The sequence below is a fragment of the Xyrauchen texanus genome, chromosome 41, assembly GCF_025860055.1.
Source record: "Xyrauchen texanus isolate HMW12.3.18 chromosome 41, RBS_HiC_50CHRs, whole genome shotgun sequence".
In the NCBI taxonomy this organism is placed as follows: domain Eukaryota; kingdom Metazoa; phylum Chordata; class Actinopteri; order Cypriniformes; family Catostomidae; genus Xyrauchen; species Xyrauchen texanus.
The window spans coordinates 30,679,637-30,703,693 of record NC_068316.1 but is presented as its reverse complement, the minus strand read 5'-3'; the positions used below and the strand labels follow the sequence as shown (position 1 = coordinate 30,703,693).

General features: G+C 39.2%; 1 protein-coding gene across 1 annotated transcript in view; it reads left to right on the top strand.

Annotated features, from left to right (window-relative positions):
• The first annotated feature begins 6,069 nt into the window (after positions 1-6,069).
• The window catches only part of LOC127634472 (caveolae-associated protein 1-like), a 34,219-nt gene continuing 16,231 nt past the window's right edge, over positions 6,070-24,057 (top strand). The window contains exon 1 of the mRNA XM_052114059.1: positions 6,070-6,883. Within this exon, the coding sequence (XP_051970019.1) occupies positions 6,377-6,883 (507 nt within the window). The 5' untranslated portion in view covers positions 6,070-6,376. The remainder of the gene's footprint in view (positions 6,884-24,057) is intronic.

Sequence of the window (24,057 nt, the reverse complement as noted above, 5' to 3'; positions counted from 1 at the left end):
CTTGTTAAATTGCTTGTGCACTGGAAGCTTTTGTCAGCATGACAAATTCCTTGTATGTATAAAGCTCATTCTGATACTGAATTAAAAGATGATATTTTTGTAATGTTTAAGCCCACTGACAGTCTCATCCTCATTATTTAAAATATTGCTTTCTGCAAACACCGCATTCAACAATAAATGTTAATTTAAGTCATGATCAGACTATAAATTGACTGCTGTAAGCAATGTTCTCATTCCCGTTATTATGACTAGTCCTAAGGTTTATTTGTCAGGTGTTGTGGACAGTATTTTTCTATTGTATCATCTGTTGCCGATTCTTTATGCTGATGGGGTGTTTAATAAGCTGTTGCAGAAGAAAAAACTGTTTAATGCTGTGAACTACACCCACAAAAACCTTACATTTACACACTTTTGAAGCACTCTATTTACACTTAAGCACACCATTGTGCTTGGGATGCGCATAAGCGTTGTGCCCTAGATTAAAGCGTCTCTTATTACCTCCTTTTAATTTTGTGTGTGTGCATTTATCAGTTTTCTTATTAACGGTATATGGTTTCCCTTAGCCTCTGCATATCCTCCAGAAATACGTCCACTTAGAAGTTTAGACAATTGGTATATTTGTGCTGTTGCATAATACAAAAATGTGCAAATAATTGTAAAACTGGTTCTAACTGTCAAAAACTCACACTGTGGCATCCCTACACTGAATATACTTTTTTATTTATTTGTGCATTAATTTGAACTATTATTATGCATTGTGTAAAGTGTTGTAATGAAACATTCCCAATTCTTCAACTACAAACTCTTCAGACATGTTTAATAAGTTCTGTTCTTTGTTTTGTGTGCAGCTGTGTTGTGTTCTGTTGTCACTAACACTGACCTAAAACGAGTTTTAGCTTGAACACCACAATGTTGTGAGGGTGCTGCGTGAACGGTTGCTCTCGTGCCTGAACACACACCTTATTGTATGCTTTTATTACAATCGCGAGTCTCATGCAATAATTTAATAGACTTTTGAATCATAATTTTGCTTTATTTTGAAGCTTGCAGAGGTGGTCACCATAAACTGCCATTGTATGACATCACTGAGCACAAACGTTTTTAACAATTTCTCCATTTGTGTTCAGAAAAGGAAAGCAAGTTATATGGGGTTATGACAACACAGGGGTGAATAAACAATAACTGAACTGTCAATTATGGGTGAACTAATCCTTTAATGTTAATCGTAACAGATACTAATACATTTTTAAAATGATACAATTTAGGGCTACTATATGTTAACATTAGTTTCTCTGGCTTATAGACAGGGATAGTCAAACGGCAGCCCGCAACATATAATCACTTTTATAAAATCGCGTCACAGTCTGAAACATCTGAGAGTTCTCTGCGCAATGCTCAGCGATGAGTTAAACAACATTCAGCGGCACGTGCAACAGCATCAGCAGTCATCAGAAGTTATCCGTTGTCCAGTTCCGGACTGGAGTGCGGTTGTTTAAACTTGTCGAGCATAGTTCAGATACACTGCTTTCCAAAACATGAACCAGCAACTTTTAGGTGAGCATATTTGATCATCGCTTATTAATAAAATGTATATATATAAAAAAATCTTAATCATTTGCAAGCAATAGCCCTACATTGTTACAATTATTATTATGTTGTTGTTGTTTTTTATTTTTTATCTTAAGATCTTTAGAAGGAATTTATGGCCAGACCTCAAAAATGTTTATTTGAATACCTCAGACAGTTTTTATGTGAATAATAGTATTAACATGTTAGTTAGTAATGAAATTGAATGCAGAAATAAAGTTTGGCCCCCGTCGAGATTTCATATAATCTGGCCCCTGTTAGAAAGTTAAAGAGACCTTTACTTAGTGTAGCCAGAACTGAATAGAAATCATGATACAAATGAGTCTGTTCATTGTAGTGAACTCTTGTATGTCAATGTGCTGGTGTAACAGTGAACACTGAGGTGAGAGGGCATACCTAAGAAGAATGTAACACAGACCCTGTAATTAACCTGTTTCTATTTAGAGTCAGGAACTACAGAAGGTTCAAAGGTGGGAAACACATGCTTGACAAAATCACACTTGTGTACAAACACTGAGATGGGAGTGAATGCCTTTGGAAGACACCAACTGTACATATACACGATGAGCCAAAACATCATGACCACCTGTCTAATATGCTGATGATCCTCCGAGTGCCATCAAAACAGTGCTGACCTGCCAAAGCATGGATTCTACAAGACCCTTAAAGGTGTCCTGTGGTATCTGGCACCAAGACTTTAGCAGCAGATCCTTCAAGTCCTGTAAGTTGTGAGGTGGAGCTGCCGTGTTTTGGATTGTTGGTCCAGCACGTCCCACAGATCCTCAATCATATTGAGATCTGGGGAATTTGTAGGCAAGGTGCATCGATGAGCCTTGGTTGCCGAATAACCTGTCGCCGGTTTGTGGATTTTCCTTACTCGGAACACTGTCTGTAGATACTCACCACTGCTGACCAGGAGCACCCCACAAGCCTTGATATTTCAGAGATGCTCTGACCCAGTCGTTTGACCATAACAATTTGGTCCTTGTCAAAGTGGCTCAGGTCTTTACTCTTGCCCATTTCTCCTGCATTCAACACGGTGACTATGAGAACTGATTGTTCACTTACCATCTAATCTACCCAGACCTTGACATGTGGCCTTGTGAGGAGATGATCAATGTTATTCGCTTCACCTGTGAGTGGTCATAATTCATCAGTGTATTATCAGTACGCATGTTCCCTGGGTATCAAACCCATGACCTTGGCATCTGTGGTGCCATGCTTTGTAAGTTGAGTTACAGGAACAGAAACAAACTCCAGGTATTTATGCTGGTATGGTAAAAATTAAGGCCATTTTAATGAGGTTCCAAAAGCGATATCAAACTCGAACACAGGACTAGGATTGAGCTCTGAGGCTGATTTCATACATAACTGTACTAGTTTCACATCTCACATATAACTCCACATGCTATTTTATCTCATATAATAAATTAATTTAAACTCAAATCAATATTTCACGTCCATTTTCTTTCTTTCTTTCTTTCTTGTTGGTGAATAGCCATGTTACAAGATGGACAATATAGTCCAATTCACATGAAGCATCAGTATGAGATGAGGTAGAATCTTACACATACTGACACAAGTGTATACACGCAGGGCCCACAAGCAAGCTCAAGGTATCCTCATACTCTTTGGATAGTTTTATTGAAGTGGTCTATGTGAAAAATTTTGGGTTTTTGAAATCCCTGCAGCTCTGGATCACATTCCAGCTCTTGCTATGTCTGTGCCTGTCTAATACTGTTACACTTTCAAGAAAGCCTTGCTAGTTATTTCAATAATACAGACAACACTGTCTAAAAAGAAAATTGCATTGAGGACGATAGAGCTTTAAATGATTGTGTATAGTATCGCCCTGATAATTTTGTCTCTGAAGAAATTGATGAGAAATGTTTCAGTTTAAAGATTTTTAATAGCAGATTTTAGTATTTTGGCAAATCTCACTTTGAAGTGAGATCTCTTCTGAAACTCTAGAGGAGACATGTGAGATTTCTTAGATTTTATATATTTTTTTCAAGCAGGAGACTTCAGCAAAAGTGATCTCATTACTTTGTTGGAGAATTCCCATATCAAGCACAAAAAAAGAAAGAAAAAAATAATCTATCCTAAAGCAATCCATGGAGAAAGGCAATATAGTTCTGTGAAGCCATGCCATTTCTTTTCCATTTAAATGCTCAAAATGTGCTTTGGGTTCATCATGCCAGCATTTAAACAAACACTGTAATGCTCTTTAGTTTTTCATACAGTCATTTGGCTGAGTTTATTTTTCTTCCAGAATGAACACAGACAAATGCAATTGTGGCAGGGCGGAGGGCGGGGCTGGGTCGTGATCCTACACACCCGGTCCCGTATTAGGCTAATCAAGCCTCCGAGAGGGATAAAGGTCGACTGCAGAGGATTGTGCGGGAGAGAGAGATCATTTACGGACAGGTCCGTCATATGTGTGTCTTTTGTTTGAGTTTAAAATTAAACTATTATTTGTATCCTAAAGCTGGTTCTCGCCTCCTCCTTTCCATTGATCCCTTTACAGCAATGTAATGTAATGCCATGTAATAAAATCATACTACTGTCAAGTGTAGCATGCTTGTAGCGTCAGTGTGGTGTAAAGTAACCGGAAGGGTTGCCAACTGTCCTGTATAAAATGGAACTGTTCCCTTTAATATGGAATTGTCTCATATTTAAAGGAACAAAACTGTGTTTGTCCTGTATTTTAGTATCTCACACCTAAACTGCTGAGAGTATTTCACAATCCAAAAGAAATGGACCTGAAACACACACACACCTTTCACATGAGTTTGTCTGAGATATTGGCTGTTGATAATACACAGGAGCCACAATGTTCTGATTTGTTGTGAATTATGTCAAATTTATAGCATGATAATTGTTTCTTACCATTGTGATTGTAAAAACACCAGTAAACACACCTATTCATGACCTGATATTATATAGCATTGCATCTGTCAGTACTCGTTCTGGAAGAGAGACTCAGCTAAATGATGGTGAGAAAAACTACAGCACAAAATACAGTAAAGTACAGATTTAGTTAAAACGCTTAATGTGATTTTCTTACATTTTTCTTGTGATGATCACTATTTACTGCCAAAACAACCACACTGTTGTTTATTAAAAAATACTCTATTTTCATGTTAAGCATTTTCTCTCCTATAAAAATCCATTATAATGCATGGTCGCTTAAAACAGGTCTAAGCCCTGAAATAAGACAGTGGCCCTGCTAGGCCTTTTTTTTCCAGTGATACATATGCCTACTATTTTAAACATATTGGTCATATACTGTTTACAAACGAATGAGCCCAATTTTAAATGAAAGCCAGCTTCAAAAATGGAAACGACTTAAGCTTAATTACGGGGAAGAAAATGGTTGACAGAAAAATATTGTCTCCCTCCATTGATTACAGTTTCATGCTTTTGGCAAAAAGTAGTGATTTTTAAAAGTAAAAACTACAGAAATGTTGTTCTTCCTGGTTATAATATTAAAGTGGTTTTTATTTTATGCGTATTAGGGGCCGTGCACACCACACATAGTTGTGTGACTGTCCATGCTGCCACACGATTGGCTGATTAGATAATCACTTGAATAAGTAGGTGTACAGGTGTAGGCTACCTAATGAAGTGGTTGGTGAGTGTATATATGTAAGTTAATAATACCGGTCTTTTTTACAGTACCTATAACACCAAATACCAACTTAATTTAGAACCCACGCACTGCGTTTGTGCACCCATGCAAAATGAGCACACGTGACTCAAAATTGCGGCTGTGTGTGAATAGTCAAAATGCATGTCTTTATGAGATATTGGAAACTGAGTTAAGTTTGTTCAGCATCTGCTGTACAGTGAAATAAAAGAGTTATGCTGTGTTTTTAGTTATGTGGTGCTTTAGGAATTTACAAACTTTACAGTGTCACATGCAAGGACATTTGCTTTGTTTTTTTGTTGTTGTTTTTTTTAACATAACTCTTTAAACAAGACACAATTCCATGCACTTTGAAAACTTGGGAAAATCTAGCAATTATTTTTTTATCATTATCACCTATTTAAACCTATTTACAGCCTGCTATCTTCTAAACTAACTTAAAACACCTGACGAATCCTAACCCTATCATTTTGATTATAGAGTAAAGAGCAGCCAGAACATTCTTCAGAAATGCACTTTCTGTGCTTCATGGAAGAAAGTCATACAGGTTATAACTTATAACCTGTATAAATTATAAGTATGAGTAAATGATGACAATTTTCCTTTCAGTGTGAACTATCTCTTAAGGCATTCAGCAGGGAATTTTTTGTAAATGGACTCACTTGTGATTTTTTACCTATGGGGTCCCACTGAGGGCCACTGGGTGGAGCACTGCTCTCCACCACACACACACACACACACACACACACACACACACACACACACACACACACACACAGATAGAGCTACACAGCATACAGAGGGAGTGTCAGTGGGTAAGAGGAAGGCAGCTGGCACGCAGTTGATTTGTCTGGAGAGTTTCACAGGAAAGTGTGGCATTCACGACCCAGCGCTCATGCAGTACAGAGCCTCCACAACTGCCTGCCTGTACTGTAAAAACAAGATCCCAGCACACACTCAGAGAGAGAGAGAGAGCAGATGTGGAGTGCGTGAAAGAGGAGGGAACAGTAAGGTGAACTCCAAAGGGAAAATCTGAGAGCAGCAATAGTAGAAAGGCAAGTAAGGACACAGAAGGACTTTCCACTGCTTGAATCCTTTCACATTCAACTTTATTTTACTATATTACACAAGCTTTGAAACATGGAAGTGATTGAAGAGGCCCGTTTGCACCTGGAGGTCCCAGAGCCAAACAAATCCCTCACAGAGATCTCTGATGATGAAATCAACCTCCCTGCCTCTGAAGACGAAGATGAGGCCATTGAGAACGAAGCCAAAGAGGGTGGTGAGGGAGACAAGGCTGGAGATGGAGACAAAGGTGAAATAAATGGAGTCATTGTCCTGGCCCTACTAGATAAGATCATTGGAGCCGTAGACCAGATCCAGCAAACACAAGCCGGGCTTGAAGTCCGTCAACGGGATATGGAGAGATCCGTGACAGGCATCCAAGGGGAACTCACCAAACTGTCCAAGAGCCACACCACCACATCCAACACGGTCAATAAGATGCTGGAAAAGGTGCGTAAGGTGAGCGTGAATGTGAAGACTGTGCGGGGGAACCTGGAGAAACAAGCCGGGCAGATCAAACGACTGGAGAGCAATGAGAACGAGCTGCTGAAGAGGAGAAACTTCAAAGTCATGATCTACCAGGTGAGGGATATTCACATAGATGAACATGTTATTACAAGAAATACAAATTTGTGTCGAACACAGTTTGAGAAATTGTAGAGATTTCTCGTGAACTCTAGAGGAGACTCATTTAAGTCTTTTTCAGAAGCAACATCTGACAAGCAGTAGACTCTGGCATTAGCTTTCCATTTAATCTCATTGCTGTTTAGTATAAATATTTAAAATAATATAGCCACAAGAGGCAAATATCGGGGTCCCAGCACACGTGAAGAGAACATGACCAAAATAGCCAAATTTGACAGAACAGATCCTGTGGATGCTGTGGACACAGTTGTTCTAGTTTACAATTTCAACCGCTTTGAACACAATTGCACAATAAGGACCTACTTGGCATCAGAATTGGATTAAATTTGGCATTTGTCCTTAGAATGTTCTATTACTCATGCGTACTGAGTTTTTCTATTTTTGTATGTCGCACTCAGATGAAACAGGCCAATTAGTCATTATGGGCTAGATCAAAAAGCATATAAGCCTGGGGGCCTGGGTAGCTCAGTGGTAAAGACGCTGGCTACCACTCCTGGAGTTTGCTAGTTTGAATCCCTTGGCATGCTGAGTGGGTCTCCTAAGCAACCAAATTGGGTCAGTTGCTAGGGAGGGTAGAGTAACACGAGGTAACCTCCTCGTGATCGCTATAATGTGGCTCTCAGTGGGGCGTGTTGTGAGTTGTGCGTGGATGCTGCGATGGAAGGCATGAAGCCTCCACATGCGCTATATCTCTGCAGTAATGCGCTCAACAAGTCACGTGATAAAATGCAAAGGTTGACGGTCTCACATGCGGAGGCAGCTGGGATTCGTTTGGGAATTGGGCCTGCCAAATTGGGAGAAAAAGTGGAGAAAAAAAAAAAAGCATATAAGCTCATCTTCTTGTGGATAAAATTAATCAAATTTAAAACAGAAAAAAATATTTATTCTTATTGTTGCACTAACGTTTCTGAAGTTATTAGCAAAAATTTGCTTATTATAGCACTACGTTGTGGACTATTGTATACAGCATATTTATATAATGATCTGCCATTCACAACACAAGTTATTAGCCATTGAAATTTGATTGGCTGCTGGCAGCAATTATTTTTGATTTGTCCAATCAATATTTTAAGGATATGTAAGCACGTGAACCATAGAAAATGGTTCAACTTCCAAATTACAACTTCCTTGATTATGCAGTTGCAGGGTTATGGTGTTTTTTTCATTATAGCAACTCCTATAAGCACAATTTGGTGTGCATCCTCAAAATGTTTTCTTGACAAAGTTTACCAGGTTTTGTTAAGTTTGGACTTTGCGTTTAGAAGATATAGGTCAATAAGCAAAAAAAAAAATAAATACCCAAATATTTAATTGGTTTAATTCTGCAAAGCGCTTTGCCGAATCAGAATTCTTTTGATGAATATTTGTCAGGAGGATCTGTAGATTATGTATACCAAATTTCATACAAATCAGACAAATGGACTAGGAGATCGAAAAGTAGATTTTTCCCAAAATTCCCCCACAAATGTATGGACAGAAAAAAACTATGATCGTCATAGCCCTTTCAGTTCTGGAGCTATTAGTGAAAAAATAAATACACATTATAGCGCCACCTAGTGCTGAACAGTTTGTGTATGCCTGAGTAATAGGAGGGATTACTTAAAATGCCATTAATTAATAAGATGTAACTGGTCAATTTTCTTTTCTTGGGGCAGGGAGTGCTTAGATTAGATGACTTAAGCAATAATACCTTCTACAGTGTTTCCACTTCTAATGTGTCTATCATGATGTTACAACATTATTTTGTTAATGAGATCACAAAATATGTTTTGCAATGGCGATTTGCATTTCACATTTTAAAAATATAATGTAAACTACAAGGCACATCATATATATTATAGCTGTCAGGGTGTGGCCATTGGTAAAATGAGCATATCTTACCATTATGAAATTTAGCCATTCAAGTGGGCCTAAAAAGTATCTGGACACTCACGGCAGCTAATGTCTCAATGCCATTGTATTATATAACAAAATATTAACACCTTGTAGCATATGCTTAATGGCGTTTATTTTATATACATCTAAAATGATAAGATACACCATTCAAATGAAGACAAAAAGACACATTGTGTTTGTCAAATGTTAATGGAACATGTCCATGGTTAATGTGCTGAACTCCACCTGTGGTTACTATGCTAGAACACCTTTGAACTATAGGGGAACTGACATCATGCATCCACTCAAAAACGCCTTGGCATCAGTTGATTGAAAGTGAATGCAAAAATGACTCAGAAAAGTGAAGTTAGTTTCTGAGAAAAGCAATATTTTGCTTTCTAATGCAGTGTTTCTTGGCCTAACCCTTTCTCCAAAATGCACCGGATTCTACTGATTAACTCATTAGTAGACCTGAAATGGGTGTGTTAGATGGGGGAATCATCCAAAATGTGCAGTGCTGGGGTCCTCCAGGACCAAGATGGTCAGTGCAATGACATTCAGACATTTTAAAGTGTGGCTTAAGTGTCCAAACACACAAAGTAAATTGTGATGTTTGTCTTCTTCTTGTCACCACACCCATTAAACACTTACACTTAAGCTTTGCTTGTATGAACTGATGTATTGTGAACACAACCAACATGTGTGTTAATACACTCGCCTTAATACACTACCTACTGCCTTTTAAAAGCCCAATTCTGTTTGATGGTCACAGAATAAAGGAAGACTGGTGTGTTTTTACATGCGTTCTCTCCTCAGCACGGCAGTCGCGTAGGATGTAGTAAACGTTTCCTTCTTTTTCTCACTGATGGAAAATACCACAGGCAAAATTCAGAGACTATTTTAAAAACGTGGGAGTGGTTTTTTAGGGAACGAGGGACCGGAACAGTGGGAAAAGAGTAGCTACATGTAAAAATATTCAGAGAAGAGGGAGAGAGGGAGTTTGAATGGTTAAGCAGACAGTCTGTCTGCAGTTAGAGTTTTTTCGGCTCTATAATGCAATGTGTAATAGCTTGCAGCTTTGCACAGTGGCGCAAGAACATTCAGAGTTTCCACACAGTGAGTCAGATGGGGTTGCCGCACTCATACATACAAACACACACACAAGTGCAAGACTATATTTTGCATTCATAAAATGGGGAGTTTCCCCAACTTGTTTATGACCCCCTTCCTCAAGGAAACATATCTTATAGATGTTATCAGATGACTTATCAGATGTTATTTACTTTATTATGCCTAAAGGATTTTCCGTCTCGATTTAGAGACTCAGACTCGCACTCGAGTTAGAGACTCGGACTCACACTCGCGTTAGAGACTCGGACTCACAGACGATTTAGAGACTTGCACTCGCGTTAGAGACTCGGACTCACAGTCGATTTAGAGACTTGCACTCGCGTTAGAGACTCGGACTCACACTCGTGTTAGAGACTCGGACTCACACTCGCGTTAGAGACTCGGACTCACAGACGATTTAGAGACTTGCACTCGTGTTAGAGACTCGGACTCACAGTCGATTTAGAGACTTGCACTCGCGTTAGAGACTCGGACTCACACTCGTGTTAGAGACTCGGACTCACAGTCGATTTAGAGACTTGCACTCGCGTTAGAGACTCGGACTCACACTCGCGTTAGAGACTCGGACTCACAGTCGATTTAGAGACTTGCACTCACGTTAGAGACTCGGACTCACACTCGCGTTAGAGACTCGGACTCACAGTCGATTTAGAGACTTGCACTCACGTTAGAGACTCGGACTCACAGACGATTTAGAGACTTGCACTCGCGTTAGAGACTCGGACTCACAGTCGATTTAGAGACTTGCACTCGCGTTAGAGACTCGGACTCACACTCGTGTTAGAGACTCGGACTCACACTCGCGTTAGAGACTCGGACTCACAGACGATTTAGAGACTTGCACTCGTGTTAGAGACTCGGACTCACAGTCGATTTAGAGACTTGCACTCGCGTTAGAGACTCGGACTCACACTCGTGTTAGAGACTCGGACTCACAGTCGATTTAGAGACTTGCACTCGTTAGAGACTGGACTCACACTCGCGTAGAGACTCGGACTCACAGTCATTTAGAGACTTGCACTCGCTAGAGACTGGACTCACACTGCGTAGAGACTCGGACTCACAGTCGATTTAGAGACTTGCACTCGTGTTAGAGACTCGGACTCACAGTCGATTTAGAGACTTGCACTCGCGTTAGAGACTCGGACTCACAGTCGATTTAGAGACTTGCACTCGCGTTAGAGACTCGGACTCACACTCGTGTTAGAGACTCGGACTCACACTCGCGTTAGAGACTCGGACTCACAGACGATTTAGAGACTTGCACTCGTGTTAGAGACTCGGACTCACAGTCGATTTAGAGACTTGCACTCACGTTAGAGACTCGGACTCACACTCGTGTTAGAGACTCGGACTCACAGTCGATTTAGAGACTTGCACTCGCGTTAGAGACTCGGACTCACACTCGCGTTAGAGACTCGGACTCACAGTCGATTTAGAGACTTGCACTCGCGTTAGAGACTCGGACTCACACTCGCGTTAGAGACTCGGACTCACAGTCGATTTAGAGACTTGCACTCGTGTTAGAGACTCGGACTCACAGTCGATTTAGAGACTTGCACTCGCGTTAGAGACTCGGACTCACAGTCGATTTAGAGACTTGCACTCGCGTTAGAGACTCGGACTCACAGTCGATTTAGAGACTTGCACTCGTGTTAGAGACTCGGACTCACACTCGCGTTAGAGACTTGGACTCACACTCGCGTTAGAGACTCGGACTCACAGTCTATTTAGAGACTCAGACTCACACTCGATTAGAGACACGAGTTGCATTTTAACAGACTTCGGACTTGACTCCAGACTCGACCTAAAATTATTTCAGACTTGATTTCTCTCTTTCGATAACTCAAAAACAAACACACCCACACACACACAAACGCACTACCTAATTACTTTAGTAAGTGCTCCAGTAAAGCAGTGCAAGCATCGCAATCCTCCATTGCGTTCTAAAGTGACATTTTCGAACTAACAACGAAGGCTTCAGCTGTTTTTAAGCAAGACGCTGAATCCTTGGTGGAAGAAAACAGTTCCACTCACAAGAGCGTTTTTGGGATGAAAACCAAAAAATTAAGATAAAACCCGAATGATGTCTTAAGGTATGGTAACCATGGTATAAGCAGAATAATTGACTCCGGGCCGTTGAATTATCGAAAAATAATGCACACCTGAGGTGATAATGCAGTCATGATGCGCAGCTGAGAATATGTGCATTATTTTTTGTCAATTATTCCATGCATAAATGTGTGTGTGTATATATATATATATATATATATATCGGTGTGTGTATTAGGCTAATGCCTAATGTTGTGTAGGTCCCCTTTGGGCCACCAAAACAGCACCAACCTGCATTTCTTCTTACCACAATTGTACAGAGCGGTTATCTGAGTTACTGTAGACTTCGCCAGTTCGAACGAGTCTGGCCATTCTCTGTTGACCTCTCTCACCAACAAGGCATTTCCATCCACAGAACTGCCGCTCACTGGATGTTTTTTGTTTTTGGCACCATTCTGAGTAAATTCTAGTGACTGTTGTGTGTGAAAATCCCAAGAGATCAGCAGTTACAGAAATACTCAAACCAGCCCGTCTGACCTGAACAAGCATGTCATGGTCCAAATCACTGAGATCACATTTTTTCCCCATTCTTATGGTTGATGTGAACATTAACTGAAGCTCCTGACCCATAGCTGCATGATTTTCTGCACTGCACTGCTGCCACACGATTGGCTGATTAGATAATCACATGGATGATTGTTGGTGTCAGACGGGCTGGTTTGAGTATTTCTGTAACTGCTGATCTCTTGGGATTTTCACACACAGCAGTCTCTAGAATTTACTCAGAATGGTGCCAAAAACAAAAAACATCTAGTGAGCAGCAGTTCTGCAGATGGAAACACCTTGTTGATGAGAGAGATTAACAGAGAATGGCCAGACTGTTTTGAACTGACAAAGTCTACAGTAACTCAGATAACCACTCTGTACAATTGTGGTGAGAAGAATATCATGTTCAGAATGCTATACTGGGATGCTTGTTGGCGTTTTTTGGTGGCACGAGGGAGACTTGATGTGGCTGATCATTGTTTTAGACCGCACTCAAATTGTTTAGGTGGCCCTAAAATAGTTCAACACAGTAGGCCAAAATTATTTAATAGTTTGTGAATAATGTGTCTCTGAGAGAGAGAAAGAGAGAGAGAGAGAGAGACTCCACGATTGAGAATGAGATGGCATTTAGAGGAGTTCTTGTGCCACTGCCCAAAGTGCACGCCCCTCTCCTCCCCCCACTAAACACTTTATTCCTCAGGGAAAATAATAACTTACTGCTTAGATCTTAATGCAACAACATTGCAATACAATACATTTAGGGGACTGTCACACAGTGTTTGCGGAAAGTACATGGTGAGATACAGTAAGCTGATCATTATTTTAAAGTGTAGTTAAAAACGGCAGAGAAAGTGGGAGAAGTCAGGCCACTCATGAAAAAACAAATAGCAGACGTTTCAGTGCGTAATATGGCATTTTTGCTCTAGCAAGTGGATGCACAGTAGCTTAAACAATCTGAAAAATACAGTAAACGTGTTATTTTAGCTAAACAGGCTAAACTTTATTATACATTTGTTGTTAGATTGTATTGCTGATTTCACCCATGTTTTTCAAGTTCAGCTATTAGGCTTACAGATTTTTTTCTTTGAAATTAATTATACTCTGTGTCCTTCAAGCTATTGTCTCTGGTATCCTTTGCAGGGAAGGACTTTTCTTTTTTTTTTGACACTGCATGTTGATTGGACGATTCAGTCCTGTCTTACAGCAATCTGACCACGACAACAATGCCATGCTTTGCTCTCTGTCGTCCTGTCAGCCAGCTCTAGTTAGAAATGCCCAAATGAAAATGTGTTTTCAACAATCTATTCTATTTCTTCGTGCAACACATGAAAATTAGGTGTTTTATTGTCATTGTAAATGTTCATTTTCTGACGCCCACAGAGGTAAATCAGACATTGCAAGTGACTTTCAGACAGCTAAGACAGACACAATGAACACAATGTCAGTGTAACTCAAATAAATCTGTTTGATTTTTTTATGTACTAACTAGTGAAAGTGAATGTTAGCATGCTAAATACAAGCAGGTTGGAAGCACTATAGAGTGTAGTTTAGTAACTATGATATGGTTAACACAGCATTTACTCAACAAAGCAAGCTATCAGTTACATGTATGACCTCTTCCTCAGCATGCTGGGAAATGGAAGTCCCCTATTAATCAATGCTACATTAACACCACAAAATGTATTTATGTAGTTGCAACTCAAATTAATGAATTAAACCTCCATTTTTACAAATGTATAGAAAGCAATGAAATCAAGTTGTGACATAATGTTCTAGAGTTGTGTTGCTTTAGTTAAATTGAACAAGCAGCAAAATCCCTTTTTTGAGTGCCAGTTAAACAGCTTTGTTATCAACAGACAGTTTTTCATCCACACACACACACACACACACACACACACACACACACACACACACACACACACACACACACACACACACGCACAGACAGTCCGTTCTGTCAGTTCTGCTGACTCTTTGCCTTTCTGACCCCTCTATATCATCCCAAACATTCATTCTGTCATCTGCTGCTGCTACAACTCTCTCTGTCTCTCTTTGTCAAATTTCTGTCTTCTGTTTTTCATATTTTACTGTTAAAAAAGAATTTTCTTAATCCATATTTTTGTCTAATTTTCCAGTAAAAAATATCTAAACATCCTTAAAACAACATACCAATAGGGCCTACTTTAGAAGCAAAGATGATGACAAGATGTCCAGTCTTGTTAGAGAAATAAAATTTAGGGTTTTGCTAAAAACAAGAAAAACAATTGGCTAATGTGGTAATAAAAATACATTTGTTTTATCTTTGATTTGTGTTTGCATTTTCTTACCCCAATGGCAAATACTTGTTTTGAGTAAAACCTCAATAAATGTACTCTTAAAACTCATTTGCTTATGAATTAAATGTATCTTGTTTTCCAGTAAAATTTCTTAACATCCAACAAGACAAACATTTACATTTATGTATTTGGCAGATGCTTTTTTCCAAAAGCGACTTACGGTGCATTCAAGTTATACTTTAAGTATTTTTCCAAAAATACGGACTAAGAAAAATTACTCCAATAAATCGCTCATATTTTTGTTCATTACTACACACAAATCACAATTCAGATCTGCTGTATTGATGTCCTTGAAGTTTGATATTGTGTTTTTGATCAGTTAGCTAAACATTATAGTTGTGTAATGTACGAGACCTGCTTTTTTATTTCGAGGTTTCCCAATTATTCATTTTGTAACCATTTAAAACAAGTTTTCATCTCTTTCATTGTGCTAGTCAATGCCAGTCATTGTACAGTCAGAATATTACAATTCAACATTAAAATGTAAAATAACACGCACCTATGAATTGTTCACAATAAGACCAGAATCTTGTATAAAGTGAATCGGGTCAATTTTGATTTCATATGTTGGTGTGAACCACTCAAACCACTATGACTGGATTATTCAATTGAAATCACTGCACACAATTTAAAAGACATTTTACAAAGGATAATCCATTTATTCATGGGTTAATCTTTTTTGACATGGATACAATTACTGAATGCACCTTTTAACCTTTTCTCAAATCCATTGCCAAGATTCAAAGGTGTATTCATGCTCAATTACCTAAGATGCCTCTAAAACCTTTAAATAGTATGTTTTGTTGCTCTTTGAGTCCTTTGGGTATGTATGTAAGCGTATTATAGCAGTTATTATTCCTCTATTCAAAAAACACAGGAAAGGGAATTCGAGAGGAGGGTGGTGTGGTTGGGTGTGGCTTCTTAACTGTGTGGAGCACATAGTTACCGAGCTGATTCATACCTCAGGCATCTTTACTCCTTCAACTCCCCACTCTCCATCCCTCCCTTCAACTCTGTGCTTCTCATCCCATTTGCTCTGTTGCAGCCCGTTCCACCCTCCCTGTATATCATGCGTTTATAAACCTGCCAGCACCTTACACACCCTGATACTCCCAGCTTCCAAAATATGAACTGAGCACTGGCCTCAACTTAACCCAATACCTTAAATCACTTTACTGTGACTGCTACTGATAGCTGCTATGTTACTGGCAGTGTTGTGTAAGTTATTCTAAAAATGTAATTAATTACTAACTTCTACATATTACATCTTCTACAGTGTAATTTGATTTCTGTACTAATTACTCTGTCTGAAAAGTAATTGCATTACTTATTACTTTAAAAAACCTAATCAACCTTCCAAATGACAAATACAAAAATAGACATGAAACTGTTCTTTTAATTCTTTCAAATAAATCATATCAAATCAAATCAATTATTCCTGAACTGGCCAAAGAGTGTAAGGTGGCAGCGTTAAATTAGAAAACATATTTTAACATTGGACATTAAATTTCGATTTAAAATTCACTATTGTTTATATAGAGTTGTTCTAGAGTCGATACAGTATTTAACACAACTACATCAGAAGTAACTGTAATTAAAATACTGAAAAATTAAGAGTAATCACTTACTTTACTTTTTTCAATGAAAGGTTTAATTACATTAATTAAAGAAACAATTCACCCAAAAATGAAAAATCACCCTCAGGCCATCCAAGATGTATCTAAATTTCTTTCTTCATCAAAACAGAATTTAACCCTTGTATGGTATTCAGGTCAAATTGACCCGTTTCAAATTTTTACAAGATGAAAAATGGTACAAGTATAAATATTTTCGACCTGAAACTAAATGGCCTTTGCTTATTTTCTGTAATAAACATGTACAAACCAAAAAAAATATTGAGCATACATGCTACTATACACCACACATTTACATCCTTCATATAGTCTTCGGGTCAGTTTGACCCGCATACACAGAGACACACAGAAACATGCCCACACACACATACACAGACACAAAAACACACAAAGACACAGACACACATACATTATTATAATCGAAGTACAGAGAAGCTGTTTGCTCTCACTTTCTCGCACTCTTTACCCTCGTTCATGTGTCCACCAGCAAACCCCTTTTTTAGAATCTTATTCCATAACATTCGAAACATAAAAAGTTTCTCACACTTTGCACCTCACACCTGCACATCAAGGGGGTGGGACAAAAGGGATAAATACCTCTACATCACAGTACAGAATCTTCCACCCTCAGTATGACCAGAAGATCTAGTTGTCAGAAGGCTTTAGAGCTCATTTTTGAAGAGAGTCAGCCACACAGCGATGTGGAAGAGGAAGATGTCTCCGAATATGATTTAGATATCAATTCAGAGTATTCTGATTCTGAAAGTGAATTTGAAGATGGCCTTCGCTCGGAATATGCACCACAAGGAGCACCACAGGCGGCCGATGGAGCAGCCCAATTTCAGCCACTGGAAGAGCCCCACAGCCATATTTGTCTAAGAATGGATGGATTGAATGGTCTTCTTCCCCAGTGAGAGAGCCCCCCCACTCAACTGCTAACATAATACGTATGGTACCAGGGACCAGACAATTTGCAGTGACTCAAGTCATCCTTTGAGCTGCTGATTCCTGACTCAATTCAGAAAATTATTCTGGATATGACCAATCTTGAGGGGAGACATGTTTTCGGTGACCAGTGGAAAGAGATGGACATCATGCATCTGCATGCCTACTTTGGCATCCTCATTCTTGCTAGTGTCTACAGGTCAAGAAGGGAGTCGACTGAAAGTCTGTGGGATGCTGAGACAGTGAGAGCAATTTTTAGAGCCACGATGTCTCTGAAGAGCTCCCATGTATTCTCAAGGATCATCAGATTTGACGACCGGGAATAAAGATCTGTTAGATGGCGGGGACAAGTTGGCAGCAATCTGAACTGTGTGGGACCAGTGGGTAGACCGACTTCCTCATCTTTACATCCCTTGGCCCAATGTAACTGTGGATGAATGGCTGGTGGGGTTTAGAGGCCGCTGCCCTTTCAAGCAGTATATGCCCTAAAAACCAGCAAGGTATGGCATCAAAATCTGGGCTGGCTGTGATGCTGTTTCATCTTATGCATGGAACATGCAAATTTATACAGGGAAGCCACGGGACACGAGTGGTGCTAGATAAGTCACAAGGCCTCAATTTTTTGTCTTTTTCCCAAGCACCACCCCCTGTTGCAAGGACTATTCCTCAGTTGTTCATCTGCATTACATAAGATAAAAGTGATTGATTGTTGAAGTTCCAGTTGATGTATTGAAATTTGCATTAAAAATAAGAAATGTTAATGAAAACATTGTCTCACTTCAATTTTTCCAAGATAAGCATGATTTATGACACCAAAATATTGAGTATAGTGGATCAATTATAACCTCATGACAAAAAATGAATCACATTTCCATTATTAATTGTCTTCTAGTAGAGACTGATTGCAATCCTTAAATATATATGTTACCTCAATTGTTTGAAATTGAGATAAACACAATATATGTTAATGGTTTGTGAAGTAAATTTTTATTTCAGAATTGTTTTTAAAACCCAAAATATGTTGTGGTTTATTTTGATGCAGCCTAAATATGCCTTTTGGACCATCAAAAAAGTACATTCACTTGCGCTGTTTAAAGGAGGAGGCTTGAAATGAAATCCTAAAAATCTTAAATTTTGTTTTGATGAAGAAAGAAACTCAAAACATCTTTAGTGTGAGTAAATGATTAGCAAATTTTTTTTTTTTTGTGAACTATTCCTTTAATTACTTAGTAATGCATAACACCCAACACTGGTTACCAGTTTGTATTGCTTGAGATGTGCTCCCTGAACATTTCTTTATTAGAGATATTTTTATCCCTTGAGCAGTCTCAATATCCAACTCAAATGCATATCTTTTGGATCTCAGCTGTTCAGCTGCACTGGGGTCTGGGGTGAAAGGGTCAACGGCAGAAAACCCAAGAATGAACGCTGGCTCGGCTAAAATGTCTGCAGGTAGCCTCACATGTCACAAAACCTGTTCATGTTACAAACTGCACATGTGGATCAGACTTTAGCTAATAGTCAAAAGCTATGTGAGGCTTAATCAAAGTTTTAAGATGAAGACATTTAAATATAATGGAGACTGATTACACTGATCAAAACAAAATAACAGATGAGGCAAATAACGTTGATCATCTTCTAACAAGGCCACATGTCGAGGTCTGGGTAGATTAGATGGTAAGCGAACAATCAGTTCTCATAGTCAGCGTGTTGAATGCAGGAGAAATGGGCAAGAGTAAAGACCTGAGCCACTTTGACAAGGTCCAAATTTTTATGGTCAAACGACTGGGTCAGAGCATCTCTGAAACGGCAAGGCTTGTGGGGTGGTCCTGGTCAGCAGTGGTGAGTGTCTACAGATAGTGTTCCGAGGTGTGACAAACTAAAAACTGGTGACAGGGTGTTGGGCGCACAGGGCTCATCGATGCATGAGGGCAACGAAGGCTATCGCATCTGGTCCAAACTGAAAGAAGGTCTACTGTGTAACAAGTTACAGAAAATTGTAATGATGATTATGGGACAAATGTGTCACAACATACAGTGCATCGCACCCTGCTGTGTATGGGACTGTGTAGCTGTCCCGTCAGAGTGCCCATGGTGACCCCTGTCCACCATCGAAAGTGCCTACAATGGGCATGAGAGCATTGGAAATGGACCTTGGAGGAGTGGAAAAAGGACACCTTGTCCGATGAGTCCTGTTTTCTTTTACATCACGTGGATAGCCGTGTACGTGTGTTCCGTTAACCTGGGGAAGTATTGGCACCAGGATGCACTGTGGGAAGACAGCAAGCCGGTGGAGGGAGTGTGATACTGTGGGTAATGTTCTTCTGGGAAACCCTGAGTCTGGCCATTCATGTGGATGTCAATTTGACACATGCCACCTACCTAAACATTGTAGCAGATCAGGTACACCCCTTCATGACAATGATATTCCCTGATGTCAGTGGCATTTTTCAGCAAGATAATGTACCCTGCCACACTGCACACGTAGTTCGGGAATATGGTAAAGAGTTCAAGGTGTTGCTCTGGCCTCCAAATTCCCCAGAGCTCAATCTGATTGAGCATCTGTGGGATGTGCTGGACCAACAAGTCCAATCCATGGCAGCTCCACCTTGCAACTTACAGGACTTGAAGGATCTGCTGCTAATGTCTTGGTGCCAAATATCACAGGACACTTTCAAGGGTCTTGTAGAGTCCATGCCTTGGCGTGTCGGTGCTATTTTGGCGGTATGCGGAGGACCAACAGCATTTGGCTTATCATTGTACACAGCCTGAAATTAGAGGAACAATCTGTGTCATGTCCACTTTTGAAAGGTTGGAATGCAGAAATGTATAATTTAACTGTATATAATGAACACTGATAATGTACATAGTGAAGTAGATAACTAATGTATTTGATCTGCCTTTCATGCTAGTATACCTTATATGGCACAGTTAGAGAAATACCCCATTTGCCCCCATATGTCTCTTTGGAAGCTATTCCACTGGGACATGGGTTTTCTCAGCTGGCAGAAGAGAGAGAGAGAGAGAGAGAGAGAGAGAGAGAGAGAGAGAGAGACAGAAATGGCATAAGAGACCAAGAGAATGAGAGAACTAGTGGAAAAGTGAGTGAACAGACAGTCGCTCTGTTTTAAAACCTAGTGAGCTGCCTCAGTAGACAATATTTTCAGACATCCTAGGCACGCTCCCAACTTGAAGGTTGTTCATATGGCTTCAGAAGTCTTGGAATATGGCTCACAAGTCATATGGACTACTTTTATGGAGTTTTTGGAGTCACCATTCTCTTTCAAGGCATGGCAGAGAGCAGCTTGGACATTCTACTCATTTTCAATTTTGGGCTAACTATCCCTTTAAAAGAACAGAAAGACAAAACACAGCTAACTCACACATCTGTGAGAAGGGAAGGAAAGGCAATAGCGGTTGCTATAAATAGTACCCACTGCATATTTGTTTGATTATGAGGGGGAGAGGGCTCACTGATGAGGCTCTCTGTAATTTATCTGACTCAGACCTTTACAAAGCCTCATGTTCGGCAGAATGGATGGCTATATTCACTGCTGGCATAGCTAAGTGCTGTGTGTCTTTTTGAGTTGTTTCTGTGCAGTTAATCTTCAGGTTGGCATGAAATGTAGCTGTTTGCCAGTGTAATTCTGGCTGGCATGTTAAGCACTATCTTTTGGCCTGTGTTTATCTGCAGTTTGGCAGATGCATTATTATCTCACTCTTTCTCATTCTCCTACACCCTCTTTCTTTTTCTCAAACTTATTCTAACCTCCTGTTCTCTGTTTTAGCCTTTGCATGTTTGTTCCTTTCAGTGTTGGGAAACTAGATTTCTTTTAAAATTATAAGTTGTTTGTAGTTTCAAAGATAAAATATGGAATAAATTATAAACATTAAACCCCTCCCCCCGAACTCCCACCCCACTCAAACATGCACTATTTGAACATAAAAAAACATCATCAACAACAACAACAACAAGAATGCACATACACAACTTGAAATCCCTCTCCATTGCCCCTCCCCAAGAACCCTCCAAAAAAGCTAAATATCCACCCTCTTCCTATCAAAAAAATGCAATTTTCCCATCTTGAAAATTTTCCCATTTGCCGCCACCCCACCCATCTCCCACAAATCCCCCCACTGAACATGGTGTCAGTCTGAGATTACATAAAGAGACAGAAGCAATTGAGACATCCTAAACAGATAGAAGAACTGTAGAGAATTGTCCAAGAAGCTTGGAACATCCTATCTGCCAACAACCAAGAAAAACTGTGTCCAGGTGTATATAAGAGAATTGGTGCTGTTTTAAAGGCAAAGGTGTTCACACTGAATATTGATTTAGCTTTTTTTTATGTTAACTAGACTTAGTATGACGTAAATGGGTAAATTGTAAAAAATAAATGAATAAATAAATAGTTTTCATTTAAGTTTTTATTAACCCTCCTGCTATGTTCGTGTCATTTTGACCCGTTATGGAGTTAAAAACAGTGGAAAAACTATACTTAATCTTAAGTTTGGTCAAAATGCTCTTGGGTTATCCTCAACATTGACAAAATGATTATGTTAAAAAAAAAGTGTTTAAGTTTTAATATTTGTTTATATTTATTAATTGTCAAAGCTGTGAAGCTTCTCTTGAGTCAAGAGTGTCACAATCTCTCTCTCTCTCTCTCCCTCTTAAAGAGATAATAACATTATTGTTATTTTATCTTTATCAAAATCAGCAAAGATATAACCTAAAAAAGAATGTGAATAAAAATATTAAGTCGACCATTTACCAAGGTATTTTACTTCCAGAATTATAGAAACGTTCACTGGGAGGCAGTGTACATCTAATACATTGCATACAACAGGGTTTCATCAAATATATATAATGTTGATGATGTACAGTTTTTACAAAATTGTTTATGAAATATGATACGCATAGCTTTATAGGGTTATAGGGTTTTTAGGGTTGCAGGTGTTATACACATTAGACCTGCACATACTGCCAAAACCATGTGTGGTGCGTGCACACGCACGCACGTACGCGTTCTCACACACACACACACACACACACACACACACACACACACACACACACACACACACACACACACACACACACACACACACACACACACACACACACTTAGTTATATGTAGTTGTTCAACTGCACAATGTTGATTTGGCAATGATGACAATGTAATGTATGTTCTTTTTTGCAGTATTCCTATGGTTGTAATGTTGCAGCTTATAAACCATGATCGTTTTCGTTCAGATTAATTACATTTGTAAGTAATATGAGTATCAGCTTATTTTAAGTTCTGTAAATCCTTACAGTAAAGCTAAAGATTTACTGTATATCTATTGCACATGTGTAGTACCACAACTCACAAATAGGTGGTGCTCTTTCCTGTTAAAATGCTAAAATAAAAGCCTTTATTCAGAGTGAAAAAACGTAGGTAGCCCAATGCCAATTTTCAAGTTCGTAATTTATAGGTAAGTGTGCTGTAAATTTACTGAAAATCTATTGAACTTAATACGGGTCAATTTTGACCCGAACATCACAGGTGTTGTTACTTTTAAACATAACAGAAAGGTTCAAATTTAAATCACAGTACTGTAAATTTTGTGCAGGTGCAATTAATTCAATTAGTCTGTGAATATTTTTTGAACAGGTTCATTGAAATGAACAGTGGCGAATTCTCAGGGCCAGCAAAGCCTTCTCTAACATCCTTTCATTCTCAGTCACCATTTTGCCTGTGTATTTTCAATCACTTTCCACTCTTAATTAATCTACAAAAAAATAGAGAAAAATTAAAAGTTTATCTAGTCAGAATTTATTCCTTGATGCTTACAAGCAAAGCGTGACAACTGTTTCACAAATCACATGCCTGAAGCAGCACGTGAGTCTGAGCTCCACCCCCTCAGGCCCTCAGAATTTCTTCAGAATCCCTCAACAGTGTAAGTGAATAGGCATCTAAAGTCAGATGGTCAGATTCATCAGCCAATCAGATTGATTTATTTGTTCTTGGTGGGTGTGATCTTTAGGATATGTCCCGGTCGAGGCCTTCTAGCTGGCCTTGTGTGACACAATCACACTTTAAGTGATGTACATCATTTGAAAGTGAAGAGCGCGAGATCTTGCTGACAGTCGACTGTCACTGCCACATCATCATTGAGAAAGAGATCCTTATGGAGTTAAAAACACAAGATGTTCTGCATGACCGTGTGATTGCTTCATTTATTAAACAGGAAAGGAGGACTGATTTTCACTTTAAGTAAATTGGTGAGTGCTTTTTCATTGTTATAGCATCATCAGGAGTTTTCTAAGTGTAAATTATGCTGCTTGAGCATTCAGTGTCAGATCAAGTTTAGAAAAGTAGTGCTGCGTTCAGTTCAACTTCAAAAGTCAAATTTTACTAGTGGAAAAGTGCAATAAAATGCATCTTGAAGTCAGAATTACAACTTGAAGGCTCGTGCAGAAATTCTCAACTCTGATTTCGCTGAGATGCAGGGGCATGATGTCACACAAACATGTCGACACTCGGGGAGATATACAAAGTGAGTGATAAAGTTGGGTTGCTAGGAGACATCTCTAAGCTAATGGGAGCA